The sequence below is a fragment of the Equus przewalskii genome, chromosome 27, assembly GCF_037783145.1.
Source record: "Equus przewalskii isolate Varuska chromosome 27, EquPr2, whole genome shotgun sequence".
NCBI classification, from domain to species: domain Eukaryota; kingdom Metazoa; phylum Chordata; class Mammalia; order Perissodactyla; family Equidae; genus Equus; species Equus przewalskii.
Window position 1 is genome coordinate 27,839,381 of NC_091857.1, and position 16,967 is coordinate 27,856,347.

The following is a 16,967-nucleotide window of genomic DNA, read 5'->3' on the forward strand; positions in this document are numbered from 1 at the left end:
TCTTCCTCAGCAAATAGAGGAGGATTGGCAGCAGATGTTAGCTCAGGGCTAATTTTCCTCAAAAAAGAAAAACCCCACAAATTTACTCTCATATATTTAAGAATTTAATATTTTACAAATGTGGAATTATAAGTCAATAAGAAGAAGTAGGTACTACTCAAATAATGGTGCTGAAAAAATTGGCTAACATTTAAAGGGAAAGAAAAGCCACTTTATACCATAAACCACATTAAATTATAAACCTATTTGAAGTTAAATATAAAATTTCAAACTGGCAAAAAACAGAAATTACTGAAGAGAATGACTTTTAAAACCCTTTCTATACATAAATCAATTGAAGAATCTCAAGCGTGAAGTTGGACTGAACCACATAAAAACCCTTAACTTGTATACATCAGAACATCTTAGCATTGCAAAGGGCAAACGACAAAGCAGAACAAATATTTGCACGTATAACATGCAAACATGTATAACAAAGGTTTAATATAGTTGATATAATTTTTGAAGTTCTTAAATATCAAAAGAGAATAAAATCAAATAGCCCGATAGGGAAATCTGAGTAAGAGGCAGAAAATGGTCCATCAAAAACTAAAACGCTGGCATTATCATTGCAGTGTTACGTAAACTACTTATTGAGAACCTGAGACGTGCAAGGTACCTTCCAGGAAAGGTGAGGATTAACTCCTCTTTTGGAGGAGATTGTAACAGATCTGGCATTGCAAATTGTGTTTCTTGCAGAGTATTTTGTTTGTGCTTAAAAAAGACACGCCATCACTCTAGGATTGCTTATTTTGACTATTTGGCAATTATTTTCTTTTTAAAATAAGTTGTTAGAGAGTAAAGAACTAAACAGAAGAGTCTAGAAAGATGTATCATGGCCAGTGGGTATGTCTTCTTTTTCCTAGGTGGCAATCACTACAGTGAACAACTCTCTGTGCCCAGCAACTTTGATTTTAAAAGAAATAAAAATGTTACGCTTCTATTGTAAAGTGAACTTCCTAGCATATGAAGGCAGACGGACTTTTTTCCTTTTCTTTTCCACAGCACGTGATGTCATACACCTGTAGGAAGAGGAAGTCTACCAGAAAGCACTTACAACAGGGTTTTGGTCAGGCTGACAGCTTCATGAGTGAAAACGGTTGGACAGCAGCACCAAGAAACATGAAGGAGAATGTTTACATCATTCTCAACGACATCTATTTTGGAAGATTGGAGATATTGTTTTTATCTTCGGCTTATTCTATTCTTTGTGTCAACATATTCAACAGCTGGCTTTATTAAAATCTTCCTCTTGGGGCCCATATTGGTTAAGTTCTTGTGTTCTGCTTCAATGGCCCAGGGTTTGCAGGTTCAGATCCTAGGTGCAGACCTACACACCACTCATCAAGCCACACTGTGGTGGCGTCCCACATACAAAATAGAGGAAGATTGGCACAGATGTTAGCTCATGGCCAATCTTCCTCACCAAAAAATTAAATTAAAATTAAAACTTCCTATTATATGTCTTAAACTGCTTTTCTAACTAAAATGTACTTTTTCATATTTCAGATGCTCACTCTTATTTCCCATATTTGAGGATTCCATGAAGAAATTGAGATTATTTTCTGGTCTTTCTTCCTTAAGTGCTTGCAGTCTTTGATGGTTCCTCATATTAACCTTCCTCTTTCCAGAGAGAAGATCCATAAGGCTTTTTCCTGGCCCTCCTCAGAAGCTAACTTTTTCCAATCCCTTGGCTAATTTAGTTGCACTTTATTTTTCCCTCCTGTTACATCTTAAAACACAATATGTAAGTAAAGATTCAAAAATCAAAAACCCAAAGTTAAACTAAAGTAATGTCTTATTCTCGAGGTGTGTGAATAAGAACTCTACACTTTACTCCAATTAGGGATTCAACCTGGTTTTATTGTGGCTGACACAGGACAGGATAGACCTGGGCCGTGCCTCCTCCACCTGTTCACTGACCTCTCTTCTCCAGCCACCTGCCCTTCACTAGAAATGGGATAAAGCTTGGACTATCATTATGAAAGCCATCATCACGAATAGCCAGACACCATTCACCACCTCTTCACCTCTGGCCAGCATCCCACTACATTTCAACAGGGGGGAAAAAAGGTCAAAAGAACTGTTAGTATTGGACAGAAGGGAAATCTATAAAATGAGAGTAAGTACAGCAATCCAATGTGTTCAGTTAGAGGGTTTGTAAAGTTAAAAATTGTGCATTCATACATACTTGGAAAAGCTCTTGTAAGTACATTGGTAGAAACAGAATGTTAGGTGAGTAAATCCAGAAGATTCTCCATCATTTAGCAAGACTTAGGGAAAGAGCCAAGACAAAGGAGCTACTGCATGTGAAGAAAATGTCATCTTTTGATGAAACGCAGTAAGGGCAACCTCCCATATTTAAAGTTATTGTAACAAGAAAAAGCACATGGATCTCCTGAGCCATGTTGCCTAGCTAGCTCTACCTTGGGAAAGGGACTGAAAAAAAAGTTGGAAACAGGTTTGTGAAGTAGGAAAGGGTGAGCATAAATCTGGATTGTAAGTAAAAATGGATTGCGATGAGTCAGCAAGTTTTGGAATTTGGGGGTAATCCACGTAAACAAAATAATCATGAACGCATACTGCCCCGTTTTCCACCCGGTATCATCTTTGTATGAAAAAACCCAAATAAGCTTTGTAAATTGACTTGGGTTGTGAATAATTTGGTGGCTTGTTGCCATAATTGTACTTTGTGGCCTTTAATGCCACCAGAGAGGAACAAGCCCACCAAAGGGATGGGGACAGAGACAAGAGAGAGGTTCTAGCCACCAGCGCAATTTGTTTGAGCTCACAGTGAGCACCCCATGAATCCCTAGAGTGCTAATGCAGTCTTGTGTTTTCCCAATAGAAGTTCAACGTCAAAGATTTGGCTTTTTGTCTGTATCCAGTTCAGAGAGAATTTTGTGACTGCTATAGCATTATTCTGTCTAACAATTAAGTTGCTAAGCCGTAATGCTTTTAAATGGTTTATACTTTACAATTAAATATAGTTCTATTTTACCAATTATACGTTAAGAGATGAGAAAATTTCTTCCCGGTTTCCAAAACTGTAAAAAGAAGTTAAATAATTCAGCTTTTTGGACAGAAATTAAACAGTGCTACTTCTTTATGTGGGATGTAGTTATGGTTGAAAAACAATTAAATTAAAAGAACCAAAGGCTAAAGTCTTCGTAGGTGGCCCTGGCAATTTGCCCGTTTAATTGGTTTATTGTCAGTGCTACCCTCGCCGCTATTTCAAGATTGCATATAAGGTAGAACCTTAGATGTAATGCCAGCCAAACAAATCAGCTTGGAATGGCCTAGGAAGGTATAGTGGGTTGAATAGTGGCCCCCAAAATATGTGTCCAACTCCTGGCCCACCAGTACCCATAAATGTGGACTTATGTAGAAATAGGGTCTTTGCAGATGTGATTAAATTAAGAATCTTGAGATTAGATAATCCTCAATTTAGGGTGGCCCTAAATCCAACGACACATATCCTTATAAAAGACAGAAAAGGAGTAGACACAGAGACACAGGAGAAAGCCATGTGAAGATGGAGTCAGGGACCAGAGTGACGCTGCCTCAAGCTGAGGAACGCCAGCAGCCTCCAGAAGCTGAAAGAGGTGAGGAAACGTCCTTCCCGAGAGCTTTCCGAGGGAGTGTGGCCCCGCAACACTTTGATTCCAGACTTCTGGCCCTCACAACTGTGAGAGAACAAATTTCTGTTGTTTGAAGCCATCTAGCATACAGAGATTTTTTACAGCAGCCCCAGGAAACTAATACAGACGGCAGCATGGAAATATAACATCTTAATGCCGCTTTGAAGAATGGGAGGAAATTCAGCAGGAAAAGGAAAAGGAACTAGCAAACAAATCTAAATATGAAAGCCCAAGGCATTCATAGATAACTTTCTACTTTGAATGAGCAGTCCTATTTGTACAAGCAAGTAGTCAGTAAAGACTGGAAAGATATTTGTGGCCTGATAAAGCCAGCCTAAGAAATACAGACTTTAGCGAGCAAAAATAATGCTCTAAATGTATGTTTTGTTTGAAAGTTTGCAAAAGCCTTTCACATATTATTTAAATTTCGCAGAAAACTTATGAAATAGACAGCAAGGATGCTATCATATGAATTTTATAGGAGGAAATTATTTCACCTCCAGATGATAAGTCACCTGCTCAAGGTTGCACAGCTAGCTCATGGATGGCTCTCAAAACGTGACTTTTTCACTCCAGATCTGATGTTCTGCCCATTACACCTTAATGGTTTTAATAAATGATTAGGAAGTAATAGTTTGATTATGAGATCACAATGTTGTAGCAAGAATATTAATTTGGATAAGAGGTTATAATTAGGAAAACCTATTAGCCAGTTATTATAGCAGTCAGATATAATAAGGGCCCAGGTCAAGGTGGTGATACACAAGGGCACATGAGGGAAATACTGAGAAAGAGTCAACGTATGTTAAACAGTGTGTACCATGGCTGCCCAAATTATGTCATATTTTCTTAAATCCTTTCCCATTTTGAATTTTATATAACATTAATTTTATTCACGTCTGCTGAAATATATTATGCTTTTTCCTGCTTATCCATTTAGCACAATTTTTTAGGTCATTTGGAGTATCTTTTCTTCCCCCAAAGGACTAGCAATACTCCTAGCCTCATCCTTGCATCAATTAGTGCATGTAGGCTATATGAAATCTAACAGAAAGCTCCTAGGATTAAAATTGGCTGGATACACACATACACACGCATACACATGGGTTCATGCACACACATGGACGTATTTGGGTGGATCACCTAAACATATTGTACTTATATGAGAAAAAAAAAACCTTGATGACACATACCACATACATTGAAAGAAACTGTAAAAAACTGTTATCGATCTGGCAGAGGGAGGGAGACAGTAGACTAAGAGTGAACCCTGAAAATGAAAAACCTAGTTTCCTATACAATAACTTCTTAAAATATTGAGACTGAATAGACCTTGAAAAGTCAAAAAAAATTTAGATAGCTAACATAGAAAGCCACATTTTAACAAAAATTATCCATATCCAATTGGGGATATATACCCTAATGAGTGGCTTTAGAGAGCATGTTTAAGGGGACTCTGGTCCTTCAAGGTATTCTAGAGGGGGAGATGTTTGGGACACATTCCAAGTTATATTCCACTATTAGACAGTCACAGTGTATTTTAGCTTGTTAAAAGCTCAGATAAAATCTACAGTGAAGAAACCAGCTTAACTTTCATTCATCCACCGTTTTTCAAATTTATTTCACCTGGAATTTTTTTGAGGGCGAAGAAGAGAGGAGGGAGGAGTTCTTTCTTTCTGATAATCCATAGAACTGGAGCTCCCTATAATACTGTTCTAACATGTTGAATCAACATGCCCTCTGTGGAATAACTATTTCGAGCTTGCTTTAAAAAAAAAAAACAAAGTTTTTCTTTTAGCAACGGGCAGTCATCGGGTTTGTTATACGAAGCAATTCAAATAAATGATGAGATGTGCCAATCATGTCAACTGAACTGGAGTCATTACTTTTACCAAGAAATACAAAAATATGCACAGAAACTAAGAAAGCAAAAAAGATAAAAAGAGAAGAGAAAATGCTGATTTTTTTAAATATTTGGGAAAATAGTTTTATCTTTCATTATTATACAAACTGTGTTCTGGGGGAATATCATCTTGATTCTTGGCACTGAAGCACAAAGATATATGAAACAATATTTCAGAAATCTAGATTTCAAGGTATAAGCAAAGAAAAGTGTGAAGATCAGGATCTACTTGCAGACTTTTCAAGAAGCATTGATTTCAGAAGAAAGTTCCACAGCCAGTAGACACAACTGTAGCCATGGTCTCTGATCCATAACTTCCAGAGCCAAAGCCACAGACCTCAGAAGTTGAGCTTCCAAACTCAAAACCAATGGAAGACACTGTGCCCACATCTTCTCCTACAGCAGAACCCCAAGGCCCAGGCTCCCCATGGGTTATAGGTCCCTTAAGACTCCAGAAGCAAGTTCCCAGAGAAAGAATTGTTGCTCTCTGCTAGGAGAGAAAGATAAGATGTGAAGGGGAAGAATGAATTCCTGGAGTTTAATGTCACCTTCTGCCTAGGGACATCTATATCCTTTCTCTCATTAAAAAATGTGACCTCACCTAAGGCCTTCCTTCTCCACATGCATACCAATTGTTTGGAAAATCCTTTTTTCGAGTCTTAATGTTTCCTGGCTTATTAAGAAATTTACTTACTTTGCAGAGGAATTAAATCACTTTCAACAAATCATGTAAAATATGTAGCATATTTTTAAAGTCAATAGGTAGTACTAGGCTGTTAAACTCACGCACCTTTGATATTTATCAAGGGACTACTCTTTGTTTTATGACTTTATTAGTTTGCTCCTTCTGTGTGTATCACTGCCAAGCCAATGTCAATGTAGTATTTTATATTATCCACAGTATCCGAAACATACCAATGATTTGTGAGAGAAATCATGCAAATTTTTTTCTAGATATGGCAAATGATCAATAGAAATATATAGAACTTGGTCATGAGACAATCTCCACATAAATCTCAATGAGTTTAATCAAACCCATCCATTTATCCACAGAAAAATCCATGTTGGAATAACACAGCCTATACATGAAGATCTAAATGCCACATGATCATAGCCACCTAGATGGTCTGCCAATGTCTCAAACGTAATATTCTCTACATGAAAATCATGACCTGTAGTCCACATCATTTATCCTTCTACTATATTCCCTCTCATGGGTAAGGACATCACTATCTACCCAATCTTCCAGAATAGACATCGCAAAGTCATCTTTGAGCACCAATTATTTTGGAGCTCACCTCAAGCATCCAGCATCCCTGGTTACTCTGGTTATCAGGGAAAGAGAATTCTTTTAATCCTTCCAGGGTCTTTATTCCTTAGACTAAAAGGTTAAGTAATTAGAATCTTCGTAAGAGAGAGAAACTGTCTAATTACTATCAGATGTTCAATAAATATTAAGGGGATGAATGAATGATTAACTGAACAATTGGTTTAAACTACAAAGACATTCTAGTGTCCCCTGATTTTAAGTGTGTAAATGACACTTCAGAGTTTCCGGAAACTCCCTTTTCAACATGTCTCCTGAAGCCATCTTATGCATTTCTTCTCAGGGAGATACGCAAAGTTAGGGCATAAAATAAGAAAACAAAAGCATCAAATGAGAAATAAAAGAAGGAAAAGAGTAGAAGGAGGATAGAATCATAATTCCAAAGTATTGATTTTCCCCATGACCTTGAAGAGACCAGTCAACAGCTTTGAAAAATCACCCACTTGCTGGGTTCTGCACAGAAATGAGTGCTCTAGGGAAAAAAAAAGAAGAATCAGAAAACTATTCTAAAATGCCAAAGGTTTTTGGTTGTTTTGCAATGGGTTTATTTGGTATTCGAATGTCACATCTCGCTTTGAAAGGCCCAAACTACCCATCAAAATATTACACAGCTCAGTCAGCACTATTTGCTCATAAACGTAGTTTTCCTTTTCAATTACCATTCTGCCAGAGATATGGGCAGCCTCGAATAATTTCATTGAGAGCCACTCATATAAAGCATGGCCTTGACATGTTAATTTAGCAGTGCATATGGAACACTGGAAGTTGGCAGCTTTAAATTTGAATCAGAGAAGAATTTGATCAGCCAGGCCGTCTGACCCTTCATATTACAGAATGTAGAAGATGAAACAATTTAGTGATTCATCAAAATTATGCTGTACTGACTCTTGTGCGAGTCATATGGCTATTTCTACTTTTCTTTTTAAGATTCATGCAACTGTCTTGGTCTTTTCACCCTTATCTTATATTAGAAAAAGAGTGGAATCCATCTTGCAGGCTGGTTTCTCTGAGTCATCCTAGCACTGCTTTTCATCAGTGTTTTCCAAAATATTTTGCACAGAATGATAGCTCCAGTAGATGCTCCAAGATAAAAGGGTTTCATAGTTTTAAAAAAAAGATAGATAGATAGATAGAAATAGATGATAGATAAATACATTGATAGATACATAGATATAGATGATAGATACATAGATAGATACATAGAAATAGATGATAGATAGATACATAGATGGGTGAGAGATAGACGAACATCTGAATAGTATGTCTCTCTAGCAGAGATTCACAGTACATAGTAGCAATATTAAAAATCTAAGAGGAGTGAGGAAGCTAATCATGTTAAATTAATTGTATCTGAGCTTCTCAAACATTTGCCTTACAGAACTCTTTTTTTCTATACCAAAATTAATGTAGCATCAAACAAGACTTCTGCAGAATTTTACAGATAAAATGCAGGAGCCCAGTTACATTCAAACGTCAGATAAACAACAAATCTTTAGTATAAGCATATCCAAAATACTTGCCCCAAGTGGAACATATCTATACAAAAAAGTACATATTTAAAGAGATGAAGGCTAGCAGTGGTGAGAATTAGACACATCAGAGGTTGAGGAGAGTAGTGAAGATGTCCTGAGGTGAGAAAGAGAACAAGCAATTGATTGTGAAATAGAAAGTAGCAGAACCTTCCAGTAGAACCGCCAACCAGTTTGCAGGTGGTCAGTTGTAAGGCAGCTTAGCCTCGCTGCACCATCGTTTGCCCCGAGGGCTGTTGGGGGTCATATCAAACAGGACAGTACAGACATCATGGTCAGTCAGGCCTCTGGGGTTAGACCGCAGGCTAAGTCCTCTAGAGTAAAGAGGAGTTCCATAAGGGTATTCTGCCTAGGGTTGCCAGATTTGGCAAATACAACTATATGGTTCCCAGGTACATTTGAATTTCAGATAAACTACATATCATTTTTTGCTGAATGAAAAAGGTAGATGAGGAGGCCCTTGTCAAAGAACATAGAATCTAACAGGGGCGACATAGCATATGATACTCCTGGACAGACTACTTACGGAAGAACTCATCAAATGAGAATGAACAAGGAGCCACAAAATCTGAACAGTGTTGGCTACACATTTATATAAAAAACACTCAGAGCCATTTAGTGGGTCCACCACTGATTCTGCTTATTGGACAAGCGAGTCACGCCCTTTCTATTTTCTCATTCATTAAATAAGAGAGTTGTATAAATTAATCTCTAGAGTCTCTTCCACCACTAACATCTTATAAAAAGATATTGTTACACAATGAAAATAGGGGCCAGAATGGAGGACTAGATTATTTAAGATGATATTATGTGGCTTATGCTTACTGGAGGGAAATATAACATTGTGTGCCTAAGTTTCATTATGGAGTATTGTTTGGTCAATTTCCCATTTTATTTTAAGTTAGAAATATCAAAATTATTCCCAATCAGTGTAGCCATTACCAGAATTAGCTCCTTTTAAATGAGTACTAATTATTTATATGTCAATTCTCACCTAAAAGTATTTTCCTTGGGCTTAAAAACAACGCCTCCTAGAAAGATAGATCCTTGAATGCTATGAGCAATCTCTGAATATATTAGATTAGTGCCCAAATGGATCCTTTCCCATATGTTCTGTTTCCTAAAGCAGGGATCCTTTGGTGAACAGATGAAAATAGAAATCCAATTCAGAGCATCCACCACTTTCAGAGTGCCTATGATGAGTCAGACTTTTACATTACGCTCTTTCATCCTTAGAACCACATTATGAAGTGTTGAAGACACAGGCTCCTTGTTCGCCAAACCCATTTTTTCTTCCTCCTTCGCCTGCATCTAGACCATGCGAACCAATCCCCTGCACTTCAGTGTGGCCATATGATGGGAAACTTGCCAATGGAACCGGAGCGGAAGTGACATGTGCCATTTCCAAGGCTGGTTCACAAAAACTTCCCACATGTAACTCCTTGCCCTCTGCAGCCACACTGGAGGCCATGTGTTGAAACTAGAAGAGACGCAAGATAGAAAGTGCCTCTGTACCCAAATAATCTCTTGGAGAAGGGCTACCCACCACTCTGGAACACCCACTCAAGACGGGATATGAGCAGGAAACAAACTCCTATTGTGTTAAGCTACTGGGACTATGCAGTTTATCTTTTATAGCAATGAGCATCCCCTTAATACTTGAAGTTAGCATTATTATCCCTGTTTTACACATGAGGGAACAGAGGCTCTGAGAGATCAAACAACTTAACCTCCTGTCAATGTGGTAGAACTGATTCAATGCCCCACCTGAGTCCAAGGCCTGTGACCTTTCCAAAACAAAGCTGCCTCTCTGCCAACATTTCTGATGCCCAGAAGAACATCACATATGCTTTTCAGATCATTTGCAGGCTTTTCTTTAAAAAAAAAAATAAAAACATTTTCCAAACTCTTTCCATTATCGTTTGCAAAAGTAAGGGAAGAGTCAATGAATTAATATCTTGGCAAGAGCTCTTAGGGAGATTGAGTTCTTTCCTCATTTTAATCAAATCAATTTGAAAATGAATGCAACCCTTAATCCTGGGATTTATAACTGTAATTTTTGTCCAAGGACTAAGTTTTAAGGTAAAATCACTTCACTTCCTAGTGAGTTTCATTTCCATATTTCATCATTTGCCTTGGAAAAAAGAAGGATGCACAGATTATTGAGTGCATTATTTCTTAACGTGATTTCTGGTCTCTCAGCAACCTTTTTATAAATATGTAGTTGCATGAATCTGATCAGTAGAAAGATACAGTAATAAAGAGCATGACTACACCGGAGTTTACCAAGTCTGCTTTCTTTACCAGAGGAATTCTCAGAAAATATAGTATGAGCACAATAGAGTTGCTCTTGCAATTAACCCCATTAAGCTCCTCAAGTCCAAATCCATAAAAGGGAATATGTTCCAATACCTACCTATACAAAGGAATTTCAATACAAAGCCCAGAACAGTTTGGTTACAACTTTCCTATTAGAAAATTACCCTAATCTTTTCTTTAAGAACTATTTTTTTTCTTTAGGATTTATACCTACATCTATTTCTTCCAGTAGATTGTAAGGTGCATGCAGTGGTTAATGTTATGTGTCAACTTGACCAGGCCACAGTTCTCAGATATTTTGTCAAACATTATCTGGATGTTTCTGGATGTGAGGGTGTTTTGGATGAGATTAACATTTAAATTGGTGAACTTTGAGTAAAGCAGTTTGCCCTCCATAATGTAGGTGGGCCTCATACAATCAGTTGAAGGCCTGAATAGAACAAAAGACTGACCTCTCTAAAGCAAGAGGGAATTCTGCCAGCAGACAGCCTCCAAACTTGAACTGCAGTGTCAGGTTTTCCCTGGGTCTCCAGCCTGATGGCCTACCCTGTGGATTCTGGACTTGCCAACCTCCAAAATCATATGAGCCAATTCCTTAAAATAAACGAATCTCTCTCTCTCTCTCTATGCGCACACACACACACACACACATCCAATTGTTCAATTTCTCTAGAGAACCCTGACTAATATAGTACATCAATTATTAATTAGACTTTCAATTATAGAAATGACTAATACAGCTAGATCTGATAGTGCTGTGCAGAAAAGAAAGAGAAACACTGAGATCGTTTAGGAGCTTATTGCAAAAGTCTAGTATAAGGTAGTATAAGGTAATGATTTCTCATAGTAGGTAGGGAAAAAGACAGAAAGAATTGTTACATTACTGAAAAATTAAACGCGTGAAGTTAGGGAGAACAGGAGTAAAAAGTGATGACACAATTTCAATCCAAAGTGACTTGGAAGATGGTAGAAGCATTAACCAAGAGGTAAAAATCAGTTTTATGACAAGTTTTAGCAAAAGAATATTTCATTTTAGTGAAAGAGTCTTCTCTGCCATTATGGAATTGAGGAATTCCTAAGAAAACTTGCATTAAAATGCTTAATGGAGGGAAAATGCTTAATGGAGCCCCTTAATTGGGGCTAAACTTTTAGCCCCAAAATAATGAAGTCATTTTTCATGAAGAAATTTCAGTAGTAAGCTGGTTTATGACAGTAAGTATTGGCTATGAAACCTACACATCTCTAAACAAATCCTACCTTTGACCACACCCAGTTCTTGCTCAAGAGTAATCACCTGTCTTTCTTACAGGTCCTAGCATTGTCATTAACATAATTCTTACATATTATCATCTCTTTTATTATCCATTTTTATAGTAAAGCATAGAACAACCTACATAAAGCAATTATGTTTGTTTATAATAGCTTTTTGCCTGTGTTAATGGGAACTGGCTCTTGATCGTAATTATTTTGTAATCTGAAGTGTGCGACACAAATCATATCCCTGACTAATAAGCTATATTATCACCAATTTGAGTTTTGAAAATTTCTTTGAATTTTATTATAAGACATCTTTCTGGAAAAGCCCATCAGGCAGTTAAATATAGAAAAGTAAAGTATCTGAAAGAAGTTGGAGTTAGAGATCCTAATCAATAAAGACCTCAGATTCATAAAGGCTAGCACAAAGCACTTCAGATATGGAGGCATTTATAAATCCCTAAGTGCAAGTTGGAGTGTCCTAAAAATCTACAGAGATCAAGTAGATATTTACCGAGGCAAAGGTCAAATTGCACAGCCCACCTTCTCTGAAGACAGAGAGCAATTTGAGAGGGAACTGGTGTGGGTCTGTATCCCAATATGTCAACCATTCCTACTTGCCATTCAACCAATTATCAGCACATTCCCTTGAGTCTTACAGGCTTTATTTCTACCAGATTTAAAGTCAAATATTCCAGAGGCTGCTTGTAGTTTCAATTTTTATCATTGTTGTATTATAAATAGATTCATATAAGACAAAGAGTAGAAAAATCTTCCTTTTTCAGAGACCTTACGTGGTATTGCACCTTGGTAAGCACTTATAAGCATTTATCAGCGAAAAGCACATGGAAGCCCTAAGGGGAAGCTATAGAAGAAAATATAAAAGGTCTAGAGAAATTGTTCTCCCTAACTAAGCTATGAGCTTCATAAGGGCAAGAATCATACTGGCTTTGTTTACCACCACATAACTAGCACCTAACATAGAAGCTGGAACATCAGAGGTACTGTAGTGTTTGTGGAAGGAAGGAAGGGTTTTGATTTGGTTTTGAGCCAAATATGATAATGTCCCAGAGACAATGGCCAAGGAACTTCTCAAAGCCTAAAATTCCATTTTAAGTTGTTTTCATCACTAGAGTATAAATGTCCTCTATGTCCCCAAACTTTCAGTAAAGTCTGTTAGACACACAAATGGCTTGTGTAAGTGGATTTTGTAGAAATCAACAGAAGGAAGTGATGCCGAGATGTCTGAATCATTATAGTCTGCACAGAAACAGACTATAGATTTAGAAGAAAATCCATAAAATGAGCTAATTCTTTTAAAGTAAACATTTAAAGCCAGAGAAGTTTAGGAATAAAAAACTAAGTCATCTTCCCCCAAACTCTCCACTCTCAGGTTCCTCAGAGATGCTAGGAGCAGCCAGGACTCTCACGAAACAGGAAGAGGAGATGGAGAAAGTCAATTTCACATTTTTTGTTTTTGTTTCTGTTTGGGGTTTTGGGGGGGGGGGGTTGGTTTTTTGGTCAGGAAGATTGTTCCTGAGCTAATATCTGTGCCAGTCTTCCTCTATTTTGCATGTGGGACACCACCACAGCATGGCTTGATGAGCGGTGTGTAGGTCTGCACCCAGGATCCGAACCCATGCATTCCGGGCCACCAAAGCAGAGTACGCAAACTTAACCACTACACCACCAGGTCAGCCTGCCAATTTCCCTTTAATATCAAATGGCAGGATGCCCCAGCTGATACCTGGGATACACACATACTATCTCAGTTTATTCCTGAAAACAGATGCATAAGATGCTATCATTATCTCTACTTCACAGGTGAGCTAAGGTTTAAGGAGTTTAACAAACCTGCAGCCAAGCGGCAGAACCAGGATTTGAACCAAAGGACCTCAAACTGCTTCCCCACGGCTAGAGGATATTACATACAAGATGCATTTCTAAGCCCTAGACCAAGAAGAGAAGGAAATATCACTGCTCCAGCTTTGGAAAGACTGTCCTCAAAGACAAACTTTGAAACTTTACAATTTATTATGAAATAAACAAAGAATGGAGTGAATTTTCAAAGTTCAAGAACAAATAGAAGAGCTGTAATAGCAAAAGAGATGATTCCCCAAACAGAAATAAAAGCAGGGAAATAGGCTGGCAGGATAGCTACCACATCCTTGACTGTTCACACCGTCGCAATAAATAGCTCAAGCAGAAGTTCATTCATATCAGCCCATAAAACCAATGTTGTTGTATATTACTAATATATATCTTATATATTAGAGATTATTAGCCATCTAAATAAAAAGAAAGAAAAATCATCTCTGTCCTAACAATATTTATTGAAACCTAGAAAGCTGAAGAATATAAAACAAACAAGAACACATTTAAAAAAATAATTTGTTAACCTCCGAAAAACTTCGAATTTTCCAAATCATATGTGACATGACTGAAATTAACAATAAGTGAGAGTTCTATAAACGACAGCTTTGAAGGGACCATTTAGGATTCCCCTAGTGATTTATATTTTAGAATAAACCAGAGCATTTGTGAAAGCCAGAGTATTACTTTAAAAAACAAGGGACATGGAACTAATGTATAATAAAAGCCACGCCTAGCTTTAATGAGCTATTACTGTGAGTCATACATACTAACATTTCTTTGATTCTTTTATTCCAAGAGTAGAGTCAGCAATATGAGAAACTGAAAATGCTCTATCTATTTAGAAACCATGTATACATTTTTCCTCTCTAAAAACCATTAGGGAAATAAAAAAACCATTTGTGGTAACATCAATGATCAGATTCTCTAAGAGGCACTTAGTACCTCTATCATGAGAAAAGGCACTCATTGCTCATGGCCCACACACCTTGGATGTCTCCATTTTCTGTAAAAATCTTCCTCTACTCTTTCTCCTTGAACAACTCAGAAAAGGAAATATAGAGACGTATTTCTGAACGTAACAGAGGATAAGGACAAAAGCAAACCAATTGGTGGCCAGTTCTCACTTTCTAAAAACAGCAAAAGGAGTTTGCAGGTCGACCAGCAGTCCAGATGGTTGATTTGATCATTGGGTGGGTTCCAGTGCAGAGCAAGCACTAAATAAAGCTCTAAGTGTTAAAATAAACCAACACGTTTTCGAAGCTTGTGTTTAAGTCTCTACTGCCAAGATTTGTCAAATCTCCAGAGACTTAATTTACTCAGAGCACGTTTGGGGGTCCACCAATCTGCTGCAGCAAGTGAAGGGAATACAAAGCTGGGATCACCCCTTAGATGCCATGAATCTCAGGGCCTGGAAACCAACTTCCCCATCCTTCCTCCTTCTCCCTCCATCCCGTCTAATCATGGAGGGATCTTTTGCAAAGTTTTCCACTGTGGCCTTCTGATGAAGTAAGACTCTGAGCTCTATCTGACTCTGCGGTCCCCTTCGCTGTACCATTTCCCAAACTACTTGGTTTCCAGGTAACTTTCTTTTCCCTACAAGGATATTATTCTGTAAGCCCATAAAAACTGGGGAAAATATAGAAGACAAGTCACTCTACTTCACTACATGTCCGAAGACTCTCTAACCAAGTATAGTATAAGGTAATCCCTTGCTTGTCATGAAACACAATGACTGAACCCAGAGAAGAAAATCAGACCCTGATCACCAAAGGATGATTCATAGACAGCAAAAACCCTCGCAAATAAAGAACTCTATGGAGACATACATTTGCAATGCCACAATGCAGCTTTATTGAGAAATACAGAGTGAGACACGTTCCCTTTTCCAGAGGCACAAAAGCAGGAGCCAGGAGACAAAGCAGCAAAGCCAAAACAAGCCAAAACCATCAGAGACTGAGGCGTTGGTGGTAAAGTGTCTGGGAACATCCAGAGGCATACATGATTGGTGCTGGCCAGAAAAATCTTAGATTGCCAAAGGTAGCTTATTCAGGGCTAGCAGCTAGCAATCAGGCAGTCAGAACAGGGGTCAGCAATGAAGAGTTCTTCAGGTACAGGCAGCATGTTGGAAGATCCTGGAAACATAGCTGGCAGGTCATGGAGTCTTGGTTCGCTCGCTGGTTCCTACACACCTAGCAAATTCTTCGGCAGCTGGACACGCAGGACTGCTGGTACGTCCTGGAGACCCCGCAGGCTGGTTGGCAGACAGTGGAGACTCCTCCCACTGGTTGGCACACAGTAGAGATGCTGCCCAGAGGCTGACAGCCACTAGAGATGAAAGTAAGTGGCTGCCTGCAGGTAGTTGAGCAAGGATTAGAGACACAGGTCGTTTGTCGAGAGCAGGTCACCTGGCCCGGTCTAGAGACGCAGGACGTTTGCTGGTAACAGCTTGGCTGGCAAACAGGGGGCTCACAACAAGTCTCCTGACAGTGGTCCAGGAGCCAGGAGCCAGTTTGGAAGGAACTGGGCAAGTAGATGCCACTCAGGCAGTCGGTATCATGGGTAGAAGGTACGGAAACTTGGGCCACTGGGACTGTGCATCGTCCTCCAATTGGCCTGGAAGAGCAGTGCCTTGTGGAGCAGTTGTAGGACATGGTGCCAGACAGAGAGCTGTGGGTAACTTGCTGAAGCTAGCTCCTGAATTGTGAATGTCAGTTCAGGCTGCCGAGCTTTTATATATACTTGCTGGTGGGTGGGGTTCCCACCCTCATCTTCCTGGCTTCTTTGGCTCAGACCAGCTTGCCTTAGAACATCTTGTGAATCTCCAGGTTAATAGTCTCTTGAGAGGCCTTCATCCTCATAAAGAGAAGTTTAGTAGTTTGGTAACTAAATCATAAGGCTTCTATACTGTCCTTGGTCCCAGGATTAAGAAGGTTGGTTGAAGCTTCAAAGCTGTTGGTCATCCCAGCCCACACTTCATCCCTCATTAATCTTGCTTGGACACAATGAGTGTCGATCTGACAGTAACACAAAACATGCCACCATCCTACCATCACATACTCTCTCCCTTCTAACCAGCACTA

General features: G+C 38.6%; 1 protein-coding gene across 1 annotated transcript; it reads right to left on the reverse strand.

Annotated features, from left to right (window-relative positions):
- Positions 1–15,714: 15,714 nt before the first annotated feature.
- KRTAP11-1 (keratin associated protein 11-1) lies at positions 15,715–16,609 on the reverse strand. The gene has a single exon (XM_008519515.2). It carries the CDS (start codon positions 16,536–16,538, stop codon positions 16,077–16,079), a length of 462 nt encoding a protein of 153 aa, XP_008517737.1. The 5' UTR covers positions 16,539–16,609; the 3' UTR covers positions 15,715–16,076.
- Between the last annotated feature and the right edge of the window lie 358 nt (positions 16,610–16,967).